Source organism: Anguilla rostrata, chromosome 1 (genome assembly GCF_018555375.3).
Source record: "Anguilla rostrata isolate EN2019 chromosome 1, ASM1855537v3, whole genome shotgun sequence".
Classification (NCBI taxonomy): domain Eukaryota; kingdom Metazoa; phylum Chordata; class Actinopteri; order Anguilliformes; family Anguillidae; genus Anguilla; species Anguilla rostrata.
Window position 1 is genome coordinate 44,908,405 of NC_057933.1, and position 17,707 is coordinate 44,926,111.

Sequence of the window (17,707 nt, forward strand, 5' to 3'; positions counted from 1 at the left end):
GTCTGTCTGCGAGCCGCACGCGTAATTCAATATTGTCTGCTCATATGCGGGGCTCCGCCCGGCCCATATGTTTTCCTGTCAGAAGCCCGCCATGTCTTAAAGCTTAATTGGGAGGGGCTATGCTGGGCTTCTGCACTACTGAACGATCTATGCCAACTCCCCCTTCCCCCACACACACCACCACCACCACAACACACACACACACATACACACACACCAACACCCTCCCTCCCGCCCGCCCGCCCGCCCGCATCACACCATTCTTTTTCTGAAAATATTTAGTGATGCCAAATAGAGATCTGGCAATAAGCACTCAGTGGCCTTAAACATAGGCATTATGAACAGTGCTTAAACAGTTTGGCCTGTACTCTCATTTAAAAACAAGCAAGTGCGCATAAAGGACAATGGCTATTACTTATTTATTTTTAAAGCGCATGAGGCCATAATGGTTAGACATATTAAATGCATACCACAGGAACAACAAGTGCATGAGTAGACCGCTAGTAACATAATAAAATATGACCAAAAACATCAACATTGTACAGATAGCATACAGAGCCTTGCAGACCCTTTTAAAATGTTAAAAGAAAATGGAAAAATTCTCAATTTCGACTGTATTTAGCTCATTTTCTTTAATCAGCTTTAATCAGCTTGGGGTCAGTTTGAAAGGTTACATTAGTGTCTGTTATTCAGTTATTCAGTGTTAAGCCAGAACATAATGATTCAAACAACCCATCAAGGACACATCGCTTTTGAAATTAGTAATTGAATGTCTCTGAGAAAAAAAGATAGATGTATCTTTATGTCTGTCAGAAAGAAGAAAAGAAGAACCTGACTGTTGAGATTACACTGTTCCTGGTGCAGCAGATACCACTGGGAGGAAAAGTATAATGGGTAATAAAGATTATGGAAACACTTGCGATGAATGTTCTTTCACAACAGCAGTATAACTCTGTCATAAGCACTGTATAGACATTCATATTCGGTTATGCTGATCACCCGTAGGCGTGTGGTTTGTGTCACTTGTGAATTTCTGAACGTTTATGTAATGCTTATGAAGGTGCTGTGTAAGTTAATTTTATCGATGGCTTTTCTGAAGGGCCATTCATTGAATGCGTTACTAATATGAAAAACACGATTCTGTCTCTCCCAGTTCAGGCCCCCTTCTCCAATCTCTGAACTTATGGCTTGAACTGGCATTGGTAGGCAGGTTGTTGGATAGGACTGGGGAGGGATGTCACGGTGATGAACTGTGGCTAGAGTGATCGAGAAATATTCATCAAGTTCCGTGCCTGAGGTGGGTTCATTCAGTTTATGAACGTGCACATATTACAAGCAGTGCAAGTTGTTAAACCTCTAATTGGTGTGTTAACGGTACTGACGCTTTAAAAATTAATGAATAAATAAATGAAGCTCATAAGGATGAACACACAAAATAAATTGTGTTTCTGTACTTGTCCTCTTATGCAGAGGCAAGACTTGTGAGAGAGACCAGGCTAGCTACACAACACACACACGTCTGTACAATATCGTACATATGAATCAGTGTTCATATGTCAACCGTATCTGTATCTCACTCCCTCCATAATGTTTGAGTGCATGGACGAGTGGCGAGAAGAACCCATTACTGATAAAGTCTTATTCCTTTTATGGGGTAAATAATAATATAGCTCGTTTATATAGTGCCATCTGTTTCCCAAGGCTTACACTTTAAACAATAATGGCATTAGAAAACAGACGTCATCAGCGTGGTACACAAAATGGGTACTAGCACGGGCCCCGGGGAGGTTGTGCTAGTTGGAGCTCGGACTGAAAATGCAGGCCATGTAAGCGATACTGCAGACATGCATCGGGGCAGTTCGTGGAACAGCTCCACCGCACCTACAATCAATCTTCATACCTCACGCCTCGGCCAGTCCTCTCCGTTCCGCGGCCTCGGGGAGAGACTGGCTGTCCCCTTCCGCTGTACTGTACGTGCTCCCGGTCACGGGGGGCCTGTGTGTACTGGCCCCCAAGCGCTGGAACCGTCTTCCCACCATGGTTAGGGCGGCAGAATCGTTGGCCGTCTTCCGATTGCAAACTGAAAGCCCGCTTCTTCTGACTGCAGCTTGGCTCCTTTCCCTACCCCCCACTAGTACTTTTACCCCCCTAGTCATTTTTATCTTCCCTGTATGAATTCAGGTTATGGTTTTTATGGTTTTTCTTTGGGATTGTTATCTGTATGTATTCAGGATTTATAGTTTTGGTTCTTGGTTAGCGTAGTTAATTTGCTGTCGAACTTTAGCGATGCTGCATATACATTTGCTGATCTTGGAGTGTTGTTGGCCAGATGTAGCACTGTTGCTCATATTATTCAGTCGAATGCGCTTGCGTTCTGAAAAGTCACTCTGGATAAGAGCAACCGTAAACGAATGCAGTCTGCTCAAAGCGTACAGGTAAGCCCAAGGCGGCACGTCGCCCGGACGACGCCGTCCCAACCGGCGCGTTAGCGGTAGCGTCGTGTTATGGAGAAAGCTCTTTCTCAGCGGGGACTGGGAAAGCCATCGGGATCGAAGTGGGGGAAATGGACGGAGTAAAAAAAAAAAACCGGTGGAGGAAAACCTGCTTGGCTCAGTTGAGAATCTAAAACCAGACTGGAAAGTCATTTTTCTGCACGACCCTGACTCAAAGCGTAAAGCCAGAGCCGAACACGAATGGTTTTAAGCGAAGCGTGCAAATGTTTTTTTGTGGGGAGCACAATGCAGATGTGAAGATTGCAGTCTTTTAACAGCTCTGAACAAACCCGTCAGGACTGGAGCTGCTTCGTCAGAGACTAGGGGCCAAAATGACTCCCATTGTGCGGAGCAAGCAGACTGATCAAAAAAAAACGTAATTGCTGCCGAAGGTGCATTCAACCAGATTTAGGGGACTGAATGCTCCAGAAATATTTATGGATATTTTCATTGCAGGTTTTACTTTTCTATTCAACATCCTTTGCATAACAGTGTTTGATTATTAGTTTTGAGCAAAAATATATGAATAAAATAATTACACACATTTAAATAAGTAATTCTATTTAATGCGAAACGTGTGTGTGCATTGTGCGTATACTGTGCTACTAAGAGCAGGAAGGCTGTGGAATATAAATATACAGTATATAATATGCGGTATATATGTATGCATGTATATACAGTGACCTTCAAAAGTATGCTGTTTGTTTGAAATATTTGTGTCTGTGGCTTGCTGAGTGAATTTTATAGCAAGCTGAACGTCATGGCTGACAGCCCTGGGTCAGCGTGGCTGGTCAGTGGGGAGCGGGACTTAAACACGGCGCTGGGTCATGGCCGCCACACCAGGGCCCTGCCGCCCACGCCCGCGGCTCCGGTCGCTCTGAGCGCGTGCAGAGCGGCGGGAGCGAAGCGGACTGGGGTACGAGGCGCAGGGCGGAACGCAGAAGCAGGCCCTCTCTGAAGGGCCCGGTTTGAAGTGCGGCTCCCGGACGAAAAAGTGGGAGGAGGGGAAAAGGCGGTCGGGCCCTGAGAGGCGGGAGCGTCGCCTCCTGGCGCTGGCTGGCGCTCCACCAAAAACCGCTGCGCCCGAGGGGACGAGGGGCGAGGGGGGGGGGCGGCGCCGCGCCGGGGAGCGTGAAACGCGGCGGAACGGCGGGGCGGAGGAGCGGACGCGGCCCGGCGGTGCGCCCGCCCGCCCCCTCTTTCTTCCCCCCCGGCCCTCCCCGGTGTCCTCCTTTTCGGCTCCGCTCTGGCCTCCTCCCTTTGTTCTCTCTCCAGTCTGGCAGCCGCGGCCCCCGCTGTGCCAGGGAGCCTGCGAGACTCACAGACGCTGGAGCGGTCCCCCCGCGCGCCCCGCTCCGCACGCCCCACCTGTTCCGTGAGCGCTTCGGGCGCCCCATTAACTGATCCAGGATCAGTTTACCCGTCTCTAATCCCACCAGTCAAAAAAATAATCCAAGCTTGAATATCGTTCAAACTCCCCCTCCACCCCCCCCCCCAACTTAAATTAGAGAATTCAATTCATTTTCGTTTTGGGTCCCACATTTTGTAAGCAATATACGTGGTTGTGTGCATTTAAACCACCAAATAAGGTTCATGAGTGTAACTGTTTTCAGTGCCTACGTGGGTAGCTATCTAACGTAACGCCCCCTGTCACGTCACAACGAACAAGTCCTTTCTTCTGCTGGAAACATTGTGAACCGAAAACGTTCTGCCCTTGACCCACGATAAGTTGGGTCCTTACCAGCAATATGAAGTGATGCATGTCCAGCGCTACGGGCCGCCATCGTATCTCTCCACCAGCAAGAACGTAGCCAGTGTTTCCGTGAAATAAACGTTTCCTTTCTGTTGTGAAGCTTTCGGTAAGATTGGACGTTGAAACAAGTTAAACAATTAGATTTGCGCAGGCATTTCGGCCTTTGGAATATGTTTCATGTGATATGTTTGCGAGGAACAGGGTGTTTTCCTGTGAGAGCTGTGAGCACATAGCATGTCCTCCCCCGGGGGGGGGTAGACTGAAAGGCCGCAGAAGAGATGGTGTGAGGTCGGTGCTCTCTTGAGTCGGGTACCAGTCTGGCCTCACACGTTAAGCTTGCGGTACCAATGGAGTCGCAGGGAAGGCTTGCTCCTCGACACCATCCCCTGGCAACGTGCTAACCGCTACCTGCTTGGGCGCTACGCACAGCCTGTCCTTTTCTGACTTCGAAAACGTTTTGTTGCTTTTCGCCGTATCTCGCGGATAGCGACGGCGAGGGCAAAAGTGACGAATAGAAGAAAGACATTTTATTTTTCATGTTTTCTTTTAAAGAAGCCTGCCATCGAGGCCCCAGTGAAAAGCTTGGGTTGTGCTGAGAACGTTCTTGGGATTAGCACGACAGACAGCGACGAGGCCCCCCGCTGTCCCGCGCCGTCCCGTCTGGACCGAGCGGAAGAACAGAGGGCCGATCAGGAGCGGCAGCCCCGAGACGGGAGGCTTGCAGCCGGCCTCTGGATAAACGCAGCCCCCCTGCTTTCATTTTCTTTTGCTAAACCATAACCGAAAAAAAAGACTGCAAAAAAAAATAAATTTAACTTCCAAAATGATACCTCGCGTTTGAGAACAGCAGCCGCGGCGAGTCTCATCGAGTGTAATGATTGCAATAAATTCCCTCTCCCCGTCCCCCGCTCCGCACCCCCCCCCCCGCACCCCCACCCCATACCGCCGCCCCGCACGCGTGATGTCTGCCGCCGGCTGCGCCCGCTCCTGGTGCCGTCTGAGTGGAAATGCGATCCCGCAGGGGGGCGCCTCCCCCCCCGCCGGCTCGTTAAATCGCCTCCGAGCCAGCGGGGGCAGCGTGGCGCTGGAGTGACTCACTTGGGCCCGGCCCCCGATCGATCCCGCGGCGTGGACGGGCAGGGCGAGGAGGAGGCGGGAGGCGAGGAGGAGGCGTGCGCGTCCTCACGCCAGCGAGGACTGACGGAAGCCGCTCTCTCTCTCTCTCTCCGTCTCTCTCCTCCCCCTCCTCTCTTTCTCTCCGTCTATCGCTTTTCTCTGACCCCCCCCCCCACCCCCGTCTCTCACTTTCTCCCCGTCTGCCCCCCTCCTCTTTCTCATTCTCTGTGCCTCTCTCGTATATGAGTAAATATGAATTCAAACTGCGCTTCATCGGCGTTATTTCGCTACCTACACCGTTGCCAGGGCGGGGGGGACAAATGTGAATTGTGTGTGGCGATGTTAGGAGCGGTGAGGGAGGTGATCATTTACATGCTGATGCGAGTCTGCGCGCGGCGGTGATGAGTTTAAGTGGAAACGTGCTGAGGGGAGGAGACGTGGCTGTCGTTGCTCTGGAGTGTCTGCCCGCCGTCCCTGAGGGTTCTGACGGGTGGAAACTGCCAAGATTTCAGTCCACTTCCTCTTCTCGAGAAGTGCTTAGAAGGAAAATTGTTGTAGATTAAATTGGTTTGTTTTTTTGGGAATTTTTCACCCGACGTTTATTCTGTCTAGCTATTTCCTGTGAATTGAAGTACCATCCTCTCTCGGGTCAAATATGCTTTATTTGTATAACAAAATAACTTGTGTTCGGTTTTGTTTGTTTGCACATTTTTATTTTTTAAAAATTGAGGACGTTACACAAAGAGAAAGAATAGGCTAATAATAGCAGTAAAAGAAATATGAACATAGACTGTGCAAGATGAGGGTCAGAATTGATGAAAGCCAGAGGCCACCCTCATCAATGATGAACAGAATAATAATAATAAAGGTACAACAAAACAAGAACAAGAAAAATGTACCAACTAAAAAGACAACACACTGAAATAAATAACAAGGTAAAAACAATGGTGTTTGTTAGTGAGTGTGTATATGTGAATGAGTACATGAGTGACTGTGTAAATGGCTAGTATGTGACTTGGTTAATCAGAAAAGTTCTTTTTGTAAATGATGAGAGAGGAGGATTCGGAGGCAATGTTGCAATAATTGTTCCAGATTATTGCACCTTTGTATTTAAAAGAAAACTGACCTTGGGTGGTGCAATGACTGGGAAGGTGAAAATGTGCTGAGTATCTTGTATTGTATGTGTGAACTTGAATTAAATTGGAAATAACTGATAAAGGGTTTGAATCAGCAATATATGTGTATTTGTACATAAAGTGCAAATTGGGAAATATTGGTTTGACATATAGACAATTTTGAAAAACTTTTTTTGCATTTGATGAATGTTAAGGAGGTGGGAAGCATATGCGCTGGCCCTGGATATGTATGTGAGTTATGAGTTGTAGTACAGTGTAGACATTTCTGATGAACCAAGTCACAAATTTTTACAACACTGCCCTGAAAAATGTTAATAAAAAACATGATTAAGTCCCGTCTCCCCCGTCTCCGGCATTCACAAACACACTGGTCCCGTCTTGAAGAACAGAACTTTTAAACCTTCATACGACACGTCTGTTTCAGATTTAACGGGGAGCACAGTTTATATGAATGTTAATACAAACACAAATCGTCGTTTAGCTCACTCTTCCTTTTAAATGATGGCGTTCAGTTATATCAGAGGCATAAATGGGTAAAGGCATATTGGGATTCTGCCTCTGCTGTGCTAGTCTCTTTGCCCAGGGGCATTTTTATTTTATCTGGGCCTGGTAGGTAATCTGGCCAGAGAATGGAGAGAAATATGTCTCTCGGTAGCGGCTCTTGGAGCAGGTAATGAGAGAGTGAGCTCTGCCTCCTCTCCTGCCAGGTTCCAGTGACCACACAACCTGTTCTGTATTGCCAGCCACATCTTCTGCTGTGAGCTGTTGTAATAGCAATGCCGTCTGTACATCGGTAATGCACATCTTTCACTTTCTCTTGCCCTCTCTTCTCTCGCTCTCTTTTTCTCTCGTGCTCTCTCACCCCCCTCTCTGCCAGTCTCTCTCTTGCTCTCCCTTTCTCTCATAAATGGCTGCTCCCATTAAAGGAAACATGATTCCCTCAGACGCACTGAACGCCTAGTCATGGTCCTCTGGGGGCTGGTCTGCATAGCGAGTCGGGGAGCACCCCTGTGGAAGCCATGCCGCCTGTGTGTGAGGGGCAGGCTTCCTCTTCAGCAGGCCTGGGCTGGCAGCGCCATGCGGGCTTCAGGGCCCAGGTGTGGACGAGGCGCTCGGGCTGCTCTTCAGTGTGGGAGCCATCTCAAGCGCGGTCGGCCTGGGCTCCTGCCCTCGGGCGACATCTTGTACTGGGCCAAGTTGAGCGTGACCACTGCTGTGGCGTTGGTCGAGACGGGTCTCCATGGGGACCATTACTGAACTGTTACCCATTTCTCAGGGTGAAACTAAGGCTCCCGTCTTCCACTAGGAAAACCACATGGAGAGACACGTTGTGGTGAATGCTGTAAAGAGGCCGTTTGATTTAGGTTGTTTCATCGCGGCACAAAAGGAGTGAAATACACTTCCACCCCCCCAGGTTGGTTAATTATACCTTACTGGTGTCGGATTGCACTGATGCGTATCCAACCTCTGTTCCGTTTTTACTCTGTGTGGGTACATCAAGTATATCAAAGTGTTCTTTGTGTTGGCTAGCGGCATTCAGATACGACTCATTTGGTCGTATTTCACCATTCAAATGATAGATTTACTTAAGGTGTTCTCAGGTTTCCTCTTTCGCCAGAGTAAAATTAGTAGTTGCAAGCAGTTTTTCTTTCCCGAGTAAAGGTATAATTTGGGTGAAGTGAACTACAGGAAGAGGCAGACGGTCCAAGTGGAGATCCGGTCCTGCAAATGAACGTGTTCATTACCCTGACATGCCTTGATGTTTTATCTCGGTGCCAGTCTGGGCTACTTTTTATTGTGACATGCAGGAGCAATGACTTGATGGTTATGGGAGGCAAACTATGGTTTCCTGTTCCAGAGATATTATCACATCATTGAAAGGCCAGGCCCCTCTCTAAGGTAGAACGTACTCCTTCGGTGCTTTAACACACCCCTCCTGTCAGACGGCGTGCTGAAAGTATATTTTTGGTGCAGTTTCTTTTCATAGTAGGAAACGGCAAGGCTCTTTATTTACCGCCTAACAGGCTAATATCTGCTCAGTTGAAGTGATGCTTTCAGGTTCCTTCGGTGGCTCGGGCAGTGAAAAGTTTGCCACCCAAGTTTGACATTGCAGGTGCGAGAATGTAATGATTCATAATTGGTTGGCTACAGCTGGAAATTTGCTGGGGCAGACGCATTGGGCTTCGTTACCCTCCCAGTGGGTGGGTGGATTTTGGTTGGCGAGGGTACCTGGGGTTATCACAGCTCCTCCCAACATTGTGTCAGGCGTCCACAAGCCACCTGTTCAGACTAATTAAATAAAATGGAGCCGTTTCACCTGTCTGTGGCTCTGTTATTTCTCACACTGTTGTTTTCATGATGGATATGCCTCCCCATTCATCATCTAGGCCTACTACATTGATATTTAGCGTAGTTACTCCATATTTTATCTTTACATTCCTTTTTACCTGCAGAAATAATTCAGAAAAAAGTATTATGGAGTAGGCTGTAATAGCCTACATGCTGTCACTTGGTGAAGCCAATATGTTCTTGAAATGTCTTGCTATAGCCTGCTGTATTAGATCTGTTCTGTAGCGTTTTCCTGTACACTCATGCATAATAATAATTAATTGGCTCAGGATCAGAACCGCACGATTCATTGACCACTTTTTGGACTCTAATGACTTTATTTTGCTGTGCTGCAAGAAATCTGGGACCAGTGGTTTGTTGTTTAGCTACTTTGTCTACTGTAATGGTCTGGTCGAAATGATAAATCCTTTATCACAGAAATTTACGTGAATGGTGTGATAAATGGTGATGGGGTCTATAAATATTAATGGGTCATAATTGGCTGAGTGATCTTTAACGGAAGAGCAACTGCTGTTTTTTGTTTATTTATGGAAAGGAGGAAAACATGGCTTGAACAGACCGACTTGGTTGACGGAGTTCAGATGACAGTTCCTGTATAGTTTGACCCTACCGAGACCCAGTGGTCCTGAAACTTGACTTTAGCTACAGTTTGGGAGAGGTCATGGAGTATTACTGTCGAGCCATAGCAGTGACTACATATGTTCCTCGCTTATTTTTTTTAATGAACACAAAAGCAGCATTAAGCCCAATAATTGTTGAAATCATTACCTCGTAGAGCATTGCCCATTAGCTAACCCTTTTTTTCTTTTTTTTCTTTTTTATAGTAGTGTTCCGTTTTAATGGCGCTGTGCGGGGAGGGAACTCAGTGGGGGCCACCTGGTTTTTTCCAGGACAGACCTCCTCTTTGCTATGCAAGGCAAAGTTGTTCACTCATTAATCACTGTCAGCCCGACGCAGCCTCCGGGTTTTTCCTCATTGGGAACACATTGTTATAGGTACTGTAGCTAATTAAAATCTGCGCTGTTGGGATCAGGTGTGCGCACAAGGGATTTTTTTTTTTTTTTGCCCGGTGGTACTGCGGAAACATTTGCGACCCTGCCTTCCGCGGGCTGGTTTTTTTTGATGTGTTTGTGGGGGTTGCGTTTATTTTAAGCGAACCCCACGTTCCCTGTTTTACGGAGCTCTGTTGGGGGCTCCGCTATGAGCACCTGGGATACGGGTTCATGATTCCCCCCCTCCTTCGCCGCCGCTCCCCGCCGCGCCCCCGCTGTCTGCAGAAAACACTGCGTAAACCGCGGCGCTTGAGCCTGCTCTGCTGATGGATGCGGGGGTTTGTGGGATAGATCTACACAGGTGTGCAAACGATTCTTTTTGGGTCGGATCGGTGCACGCCTGCTTGGGTGGATTTAATTGCCTTCCTTGTGGGACGCAGGGATGTTGCCAAGTGTTCACCTCATCCACCGGAAAAAAAAATAATAATTCCTGGTTGCACCGCTGGTGGAACGCAAGTCGAGGGTTCAAACAAAACCTCCCTATTTGGCTTCAGACGCCTTGTAATAGAATACTTGAGAGGTCTTCACAGAGACTTAAAACCAGTGGTAAGGGTGCTCCATCATTTGGTGAAATTATGTGAATAAATGTGGACTGAGATTAGGACCAAAGCTTTGTCCGCTACCCCTGTTCCTACCACTCAAAGCAAGCTTCAACTTTACATACTCATTTAGTAACATTTATAAAACTGGACAAATAAAAATGTTTTAGGGGCTAAAAATGGGAATTTAATGTTAGTTTTAAAAATATAGTCATTTTAAAAGGGACTTGAAACCAGATAATGTTTGTGCAGTTTTCTGTAGTGACAAAGCAGACCTCAGAAAATAATATGTGAATATTTCCACTCAAACATTTACAGGGGATTATACGTGCAAGGAGATCTTAATTTTTTATCTGGAAATTTTATGTAGCAACATTGCCCATGTAAACATTTGAAATGTGTCAATCACCTGTTTTCACCAAGTCAGCTGTCAAGCATGCATTGATGTTTAGGTTTAACATACCGATAAGTGTGGGAATGCACCTTGTGATTTATTTTGTCAAATAAGTTGGTTGCAATAAATGTGGATTGTATATTCTGAGTACTATAATTGCTGGTGTTGACCATGTATTGAGTACATTTGTAAACACGTTTATATTTAATAACTATGCATGTGAGTAAGATCGATTTCCCTTAATATGTTGGCCTGATATTACCATTACTCATAGCTACCTGTGAAAGTGATGCAGCTTTCATTTCCCTTTGCACCACAGAAGAGCAGATGTGTGCCTTTTTAAAATCAGGACATGCTGTCGAGAGCAAGCCTAATATTCAGTCTTTTTGAGTAATGACAGTTCTGATCAGGATGGTAGTGGTTATGAAATTGCCTTTCTCACTTGTGTACAGATTCAGAAGTATCAAATTTGAGTCATTTCTTGTCCTCTCCACAATGATGCGAAAAGCGCTCTTGTCAAGCCCACCAGGTTGCTCATCCCAGACCAAAGTTAACATCCTCGTCGTGTCTTTGAACGCTGGCTGACGACCAAAATGTTGCTAGAATTGAAGGTGCTGAGTCAAAAGGGACCGTTCTGGTCAGATAGCAGTTCAACATCGCGGGGAAATGAGGAAGGTGACTTGCGACTAAAGGCGTTGCATTACATTGGCACGCAAATGGCGCCCCCCTGCCCGACTTCAACAATGACCTTTCAGAGAAAACTGGTAATTTTTTTGCGGTGTTTTTTGCTATTTGTAGACTTGACAACACTTGCATGCTCTAAACATTAGTAGACATTTAATTAGCAGTAATGTAGGGGAAATATCTGTTTGCATGAAACAAATGTATGAAAACTGTTCAAATTTAATTGTCTGGATTCAGAGTATAGGCCTATTATTTGCCTGACCAGCGTAGCAGAAAAACTGGATGAGTTTTTAAATTATATTATTAAGAAATCCCATCCAGGAACTGATCGTCCTCAAGCTGTTACCCCGTTCGGAAATGTGCACCTAAAAATGTGCGTCGCTGTGTGGAAACGGAAGATTTAAAATGCGAGAAAAAAGTTTCTCCTAAGCACTACGCACAATCGGACTAATACCCAGACAACACGGTAAAACAAAACGAATGGAGCACAAGTAGGGTAGTCATTTCAGAATACAACGACAAAGGCCATTGAAGAGCGACCGGGGGAATCGGATCCGAGTCGCGCTACAGGAATATAAAACCGATAGGAGTTCCAAACGGCGTGTAGTGAACACCTGGCTGCTCTGGGATATTTGGTCTGAGAATTCATTTTCTCCTCCGTGCCCGCCCCTCTCTCTCCAGGGAGGGAGGCTGGGCTATTTCTCTCTGATGTGGCAGTCGCGTTCGTAAGAGATGGATTGTGCTGCGTGACTGCCGTAATATTTGTCCTTCTAGCTGTTTCTGCAGAGCTGACTCTGCTGCACTGAGCTTTTCCTTCCGTTCTCGGGAAGGTTTTTTTTTTCTTCTATTATTATTTTATTTTATATCCTGTGTGAAGAGGTCCATTGTAAAGTACTTTAAATTGAATTATTTATTAAGCAACAGGATATAAGACCTTCACGCTTGCACATAAATCCTTATTATTGTTATTATTTTAAAGCTGTTGGGTATTCTTTACAAGTTCACAAAAAATGCCGGAGCGGTTTTTTGTTGTTGTTTGTTTAAAAATAATCTAGCCTGTGTACCCTCAAAAGCGAGGCTGGGGTTCATCCGAGTGCCTTTGTCAGTCTGAAGTGTGCATAGAGAAAATATGACAATTCTGATTTTAAATTATTTTGTAACGTGAAATATGACAAACAACAATGCTTGCATGCATCCCACGAATAATTGTCAGTCCATAAAACTTAGTGCACGAAAACCAAGCAATTTTTTGAAGATCTGCTGCTTTCAGCTGTTCACCCTACCAGATATGACGCTCGGACAATAAACCTGACGTATAGCCAGATCGCACTTGTCATGTTTTTCACGCCACCGCCAACTCAAGTGACACAAAGTAGATCAGGAATATTACAAAGGATACCTCCTCTTTTTCACCTTTGTGTGCTTCGTCAGTTACTTTGCGTTTCATTGCGAGTTAAATGACTAATTTCCTACGGATTTGATGTTAAACACTAGAAAAAAAAACTTTCCAGATAATTAAAAAGGTTCTCTGCCAAGACCGGGAGGGGGGTCTCCCCCGGTCTTAAAATAAAAATGAAAATATTCCCTATTTTTTGTAGCGCTCTATGTACAGATTGTTTGTGCTATACCGAGAACTTGAAAAGAATCTCGCTTGTTTCCCGGTCGCACCGCTACAGAGTGTCCAGTGATTGAGAAATGCGGCAGGATTGCTGGGAAACGGATGCACCCTGGCGACCAGGCCGTGCCGCAGTGAAACGAATGATGCAAGCTTCTCAAAGAACTCTCTAGATACACTCTTCCCAAATGACATGGCTATGATTCATAACAGAAAGGCAGCAAGACCAAGAACCCCAACCGAAATCATTACAGTAAACACACACGTATATATATTTATATATATATACACACACACATATATACATATACACACACACACACACTATCCCACCAGTTACTCTTTTGATAACCAGTTGCGCCTTTAAATAACATGATCCTACTGCAGTTGGTCGTCTTAATGAGAAATCACTTTATACGCTTGTCTAGCTCTGTGTTTGAATTTTGACAGAATCATTTTCATTCTTGGAGTCATTATTTGCATCATTCCTGGTAGTTGCTTCAAAGTTCCAGCAATTAATTTGGCCAGGTTGTACTGCATAGCACCACCACAGAGGTATGACTCAGCCGTGACCCAGCAAGTCTTTTCAATATAGCTGGCTGTTCCCTTCAGAGACTTTACAGACGTGAGGTGGGAACTGCACTAGTCAAGCAGACTAGGCAGTGCCTGGCAAAGTTCTCCAGCCAGTCTGCATCTCCTTTCATCATCTTCCATCTGCTTTTCTCAGGGATTCAATCATCGTTTTTGAGAAATGTCATGCTTTTTTTTTTTTTTGGTGAAAAGAGTCAAAAGAAGCATTTTCAACCAATAATCTGGTATCAGTGACTGCACAAATTTCCATTTAAAGGAGCCTTACTGGTTCACCCCCATTTGAATCCTGACTGTGGCTGGTAGCCCTGTAGGGCAGAATGTAATTGGGCGTAGTGTCAACAATGGAGGGGAGGGGCTTGGTTGGTGGTTCTAATCCTGGAATAGCAATTATTCGATTGCGGGCCTGCAGTCTGCCTGTGTGAGCTGCACATAGAATGCACTCCATTCATCCAGCGCCTGCGCAACTTGGCTACTGGTGTGCAGAACGAATCATGGAGTGTCCATGGTATTCTGGTCTTTCTCGATTGGACGAGAGCTCATGGGGGACTTTGCAGACATTCTTACAAATGCAATTGATGGTTCCCAGTTGGAAGAAAGGAGAAAACTGGGATATATAAATGAATTACACATGAAAGAACGGAACCAGTATGTCCCGCGTTCATCAAGAGAACAGTTGCCGTTTCTGCACGCTGTTGCTAAAATGAACTGCAGGTACGACTGTCAGAGAAAAACATTTTCCCTGTGCAGTAAACTTGCTACAGCCCCGGTATCTGGTTCGGACATGGAAGAGCAAACTTGAGGGAAATCTGTACGAGTGCAGAAGAATCTCTCTGCGCACCCCTACAATTCACACATGCATCTTGGAGTGGCTTCTTCCTTTTGGTACGTGTACGGCATGTTGAATTAATAACCACATATTTATAATTTTGAGCAGTCGTGATCTTGATCTTTTGAAGTTTTGATGTTGATTCACAACTAGGCGAGAACCTGTGACCTCCTGCTTTGCCTTTAGGGAAGTCTCAGCCTTCAGAGATTTCACAGAACGTGTGCCCACACTTTTCATATCGGGAACCACAGCCAAGTTAAAATTATCATCGAACTAGTGTGTAGTTTGGATAAATATAGCCAGGCTGTCAAATGAGCCATACTCCAGTTTTCAGTCTCGAACCCGGACCACAGAGCCAACCAGATCTTGGAAACCGCGCTGGAAAATGCTAGCGCTTGCTAACCACAGGGATGGGTGTTGACTGTCAGCTTTTATAATGTTCGAAGAGTTTGACGCGACTGCAAGGAATAGGCCAAGGTAGGGAGCACACAGAGGGTGGGGGAGAAGTCCTTAATCACACTGAAAGATCTTCTGCCCAGTTTCTGCAGTGAGCGGCGAAAAGACGGTCGATGCCCGATACGATTTGGCGCCGAAACGCTTTGGGGTTTTACTACAGCTGTTTGTGTCTCGTCTCCGTTCTGTCGTTGGGAAGGCCCTGAATTTTACAGCTCCAGTCTGTAACCGATGGCGCTTCGAGTCCTTCATTTTAAATGGCGTGTAGTTATTACCGTTCTGCTGGTCAAGCGGTCCTTTCGTATCCAGGCAGACTACTAAAACGATCGGGGCCCGATCTCAAACTGATAACTCCACCGGTCTGGTCAATCTTCCCGCCCTGTTTTTCCTTGTTATGCGTGCTTGAACCGTGATTGAAATATTCCGTTCCTGCGTTTACGGCAGAGCTGCTGTTTGCACGGGCTTAGAAGTGCCCCTTGTCGCCACTTTCGTTTTTTGTTTCATTCCTGTTAGCATTACCAAACTGCACCTCGGTTTACTGCCATTTTGATTACATTTTTGTATTATTATTTTTTGCCGGAGTAACCTGCTCGAGCGGAGTAATGCCCTTCTGACACGGAATTACCGGCGATTAAGAGACGTTTATGCTCCACGCATCGCAGACGCGTGATCCGTTGTAATTCTGCCTGGGTCGAAGCCGCTGCATATTCAGTTCGAGGGCTCTCTGAAAGCTTGCGTGTTTTTCTCTTCCCCCCCCCCCCCCGGTGTATAAGGGCCAGGAAAGAATAGCAAATAAAATCTGTCACGTCATTAGAATCTCGGGGCGGAGATGCGGACTGTTTGCTTTGTCTGCATTCTTGCCAAAGAATTCCTTCTGTGTTGTTCTGTCTTCTTTTTTTTTCCCTTTTTTTTGTGCGATAGCATTTTTAACTAGCGCCGTACCGTCGGCTCCTTGGCTGAACGGGCACTTTTTTAAAAAATTCCCAGACAAACGCTGCTTTTGAAATGTAAATGAATTTTTTGATACCGGCCACCTCCAGCTCCCTGTGTCTTTAGACTTCAAAGCGCTTCCCTGTCATGTTTTTGCATCTTCGCACAAAAAAAGGGGGTTGGTTTGCAGCGTTTGGCTATTGAAAGTTCCCTTTAATGCAGTCCGTCAGGGCGAGGGACTGGGGTGTCCCTCCCACCCTCCGCCCGTCAGGCTCTCGCCTGTGAATACCTTGTGAATACCTCCTGAAGGGCCCAGGGGGATCTCGAGAGACGGCGTCCCTTTGCCCGCGATTCCGCTTCTTCTTTTAAAAGATGTTTAGTTCAGTCGTTCATTCTCTCCCTCCTTCCTTTTCCCTCCCAGCCGCCCACGCCTGAGACGGACTTGCCGCCCCCTCGATCGAGACGCCGCAGAGCCCGGGGAGTTCGGAGGAGAGACCGCACGGCGAGGGGAGGGCTTGGGTGAGCATGTCCGCGGGGGCCGCGCAGGAGGAGGAAGCGCGTTCCTGAGCGAGCGAGCGAGCGAGCGAGCGGACGGACGGACGGACGCCCGCAGCGGGGGACCCTCAGCCGCCGGGACTCTCCAGTTCGGCCATGGCCGGATGCCTCTGGCTGGGCGGATAACCGGAGCCCGCTCGCCCAGACCTTCCGAGCGCAAGCCGCTTTGACGTCCGGCCCAACCCCCCGCCCCCCTCCCCCTTCCCCTCTCCCTCGACTCGCCCTCCCTCCTCCCACCCCGGCCCCCGCCCGTCCCGATCCGCCTAGCACCCCCCCCCCCCCCCCCGTCCCGGACTGTGTCCCCCCCCCCAGCGGCTCAGTGGGAGAGCAGCCTGTGGCTTTTGGGAGGGGACCGCGGGGACGGTGACATGGACTCTGGAGGAGCGTAGGATGGAAAGGAGACGGCCGCCTGGCTCTCAGCTGCCCACACCCTCTCGGACTGGTTAACGTTGGGATCTCAGGCAGTGCCGGGGGGAACAGTATGCAGGAAGCTGGCTTTCCAGCCACCAATGCTTTCACAGGTAAGCGGGGACCCGGCGCAGGGGTGGTGTGTGTGTGTGTGTGTGTGTGTGTGTTATGTGGAGGATATGACCTCATTGCTTTTGTGACATCTTGTATTCTCATTACCTCCTGCTGGGCCAGCGGGAGGCTCATTCTTCCTTGGCGGTCAGTGTCCCCCCCCTAAATAAAAAAATAAATACACAAATACATAGGTACTTGCCTATATTTCTAAATTAGTTTAATACAACATCCTTAAAGAGACTTTAAATGTCAACTAGAGCCTAAAGCAGGGCTGTCCAACACTGTTCCTGGAGATCTACTGTCTTGTTGGTTTTCAGTTTAACCATAATTTTACCAATTAGCAGCTCAATGAGGTCTCTGGTTGTTGAATGAGCTGAGCTTTGTTAGGGTTGGAGTGAAAACCTACCGGTTGGTAGATCTCCAGGAGCAGGGTAGTGCAGCCCTGCCCTAAAGCTTGCCTCATGTTTTAAGTCTGAGCCAAAAGTGTTGTTTTGCATGTGGTGTTGGGTTTGAATGCCAAATAAAATCGGGAGACTGAGATGAAAAGGCTTGGTAACCTGAGGAAATACAAATCCATACCGTTTTCCCAGGATGGGAATGCAGTTTGACCAAATCCATGCTCTTTTCCAGGGACAGGAATGTTCGAGGGCAGTCAAGATGCAAAGTGCATGATGGGAGGATTGGCTGAGGGTTGGGGGGG

At 47.0% G+C, this 17,707-nt stretch overlaps 1 protein-coding gene across 1 annotated transcript in view; it reads left to right on the plus strand.

The window, feature by feature from the left end:
* The window catches only part of LOC135239835 (low-density lipoprotein receptor class A domain-containing protein 4-like), a 105,052-nt gene that overhangs the window by 19,843 nt on the left and 67,502 nt on the right, over nucleotides 1-17,707 (plus strand). The window contains exon 2 of the mRNA XM_064308821.1: nucleotides 16,352-17,006. Coding sequence (XP_064164891.1) covers nucleotides 16,967-17,006 — 40 coding nt within the window. The 5' untranslated portion in view covers nucleotides 16,352-16,966. The remainder of the gene's footprint in view (nucleotides 1-16,351; nucleotides 17,007-17,707) is intronic.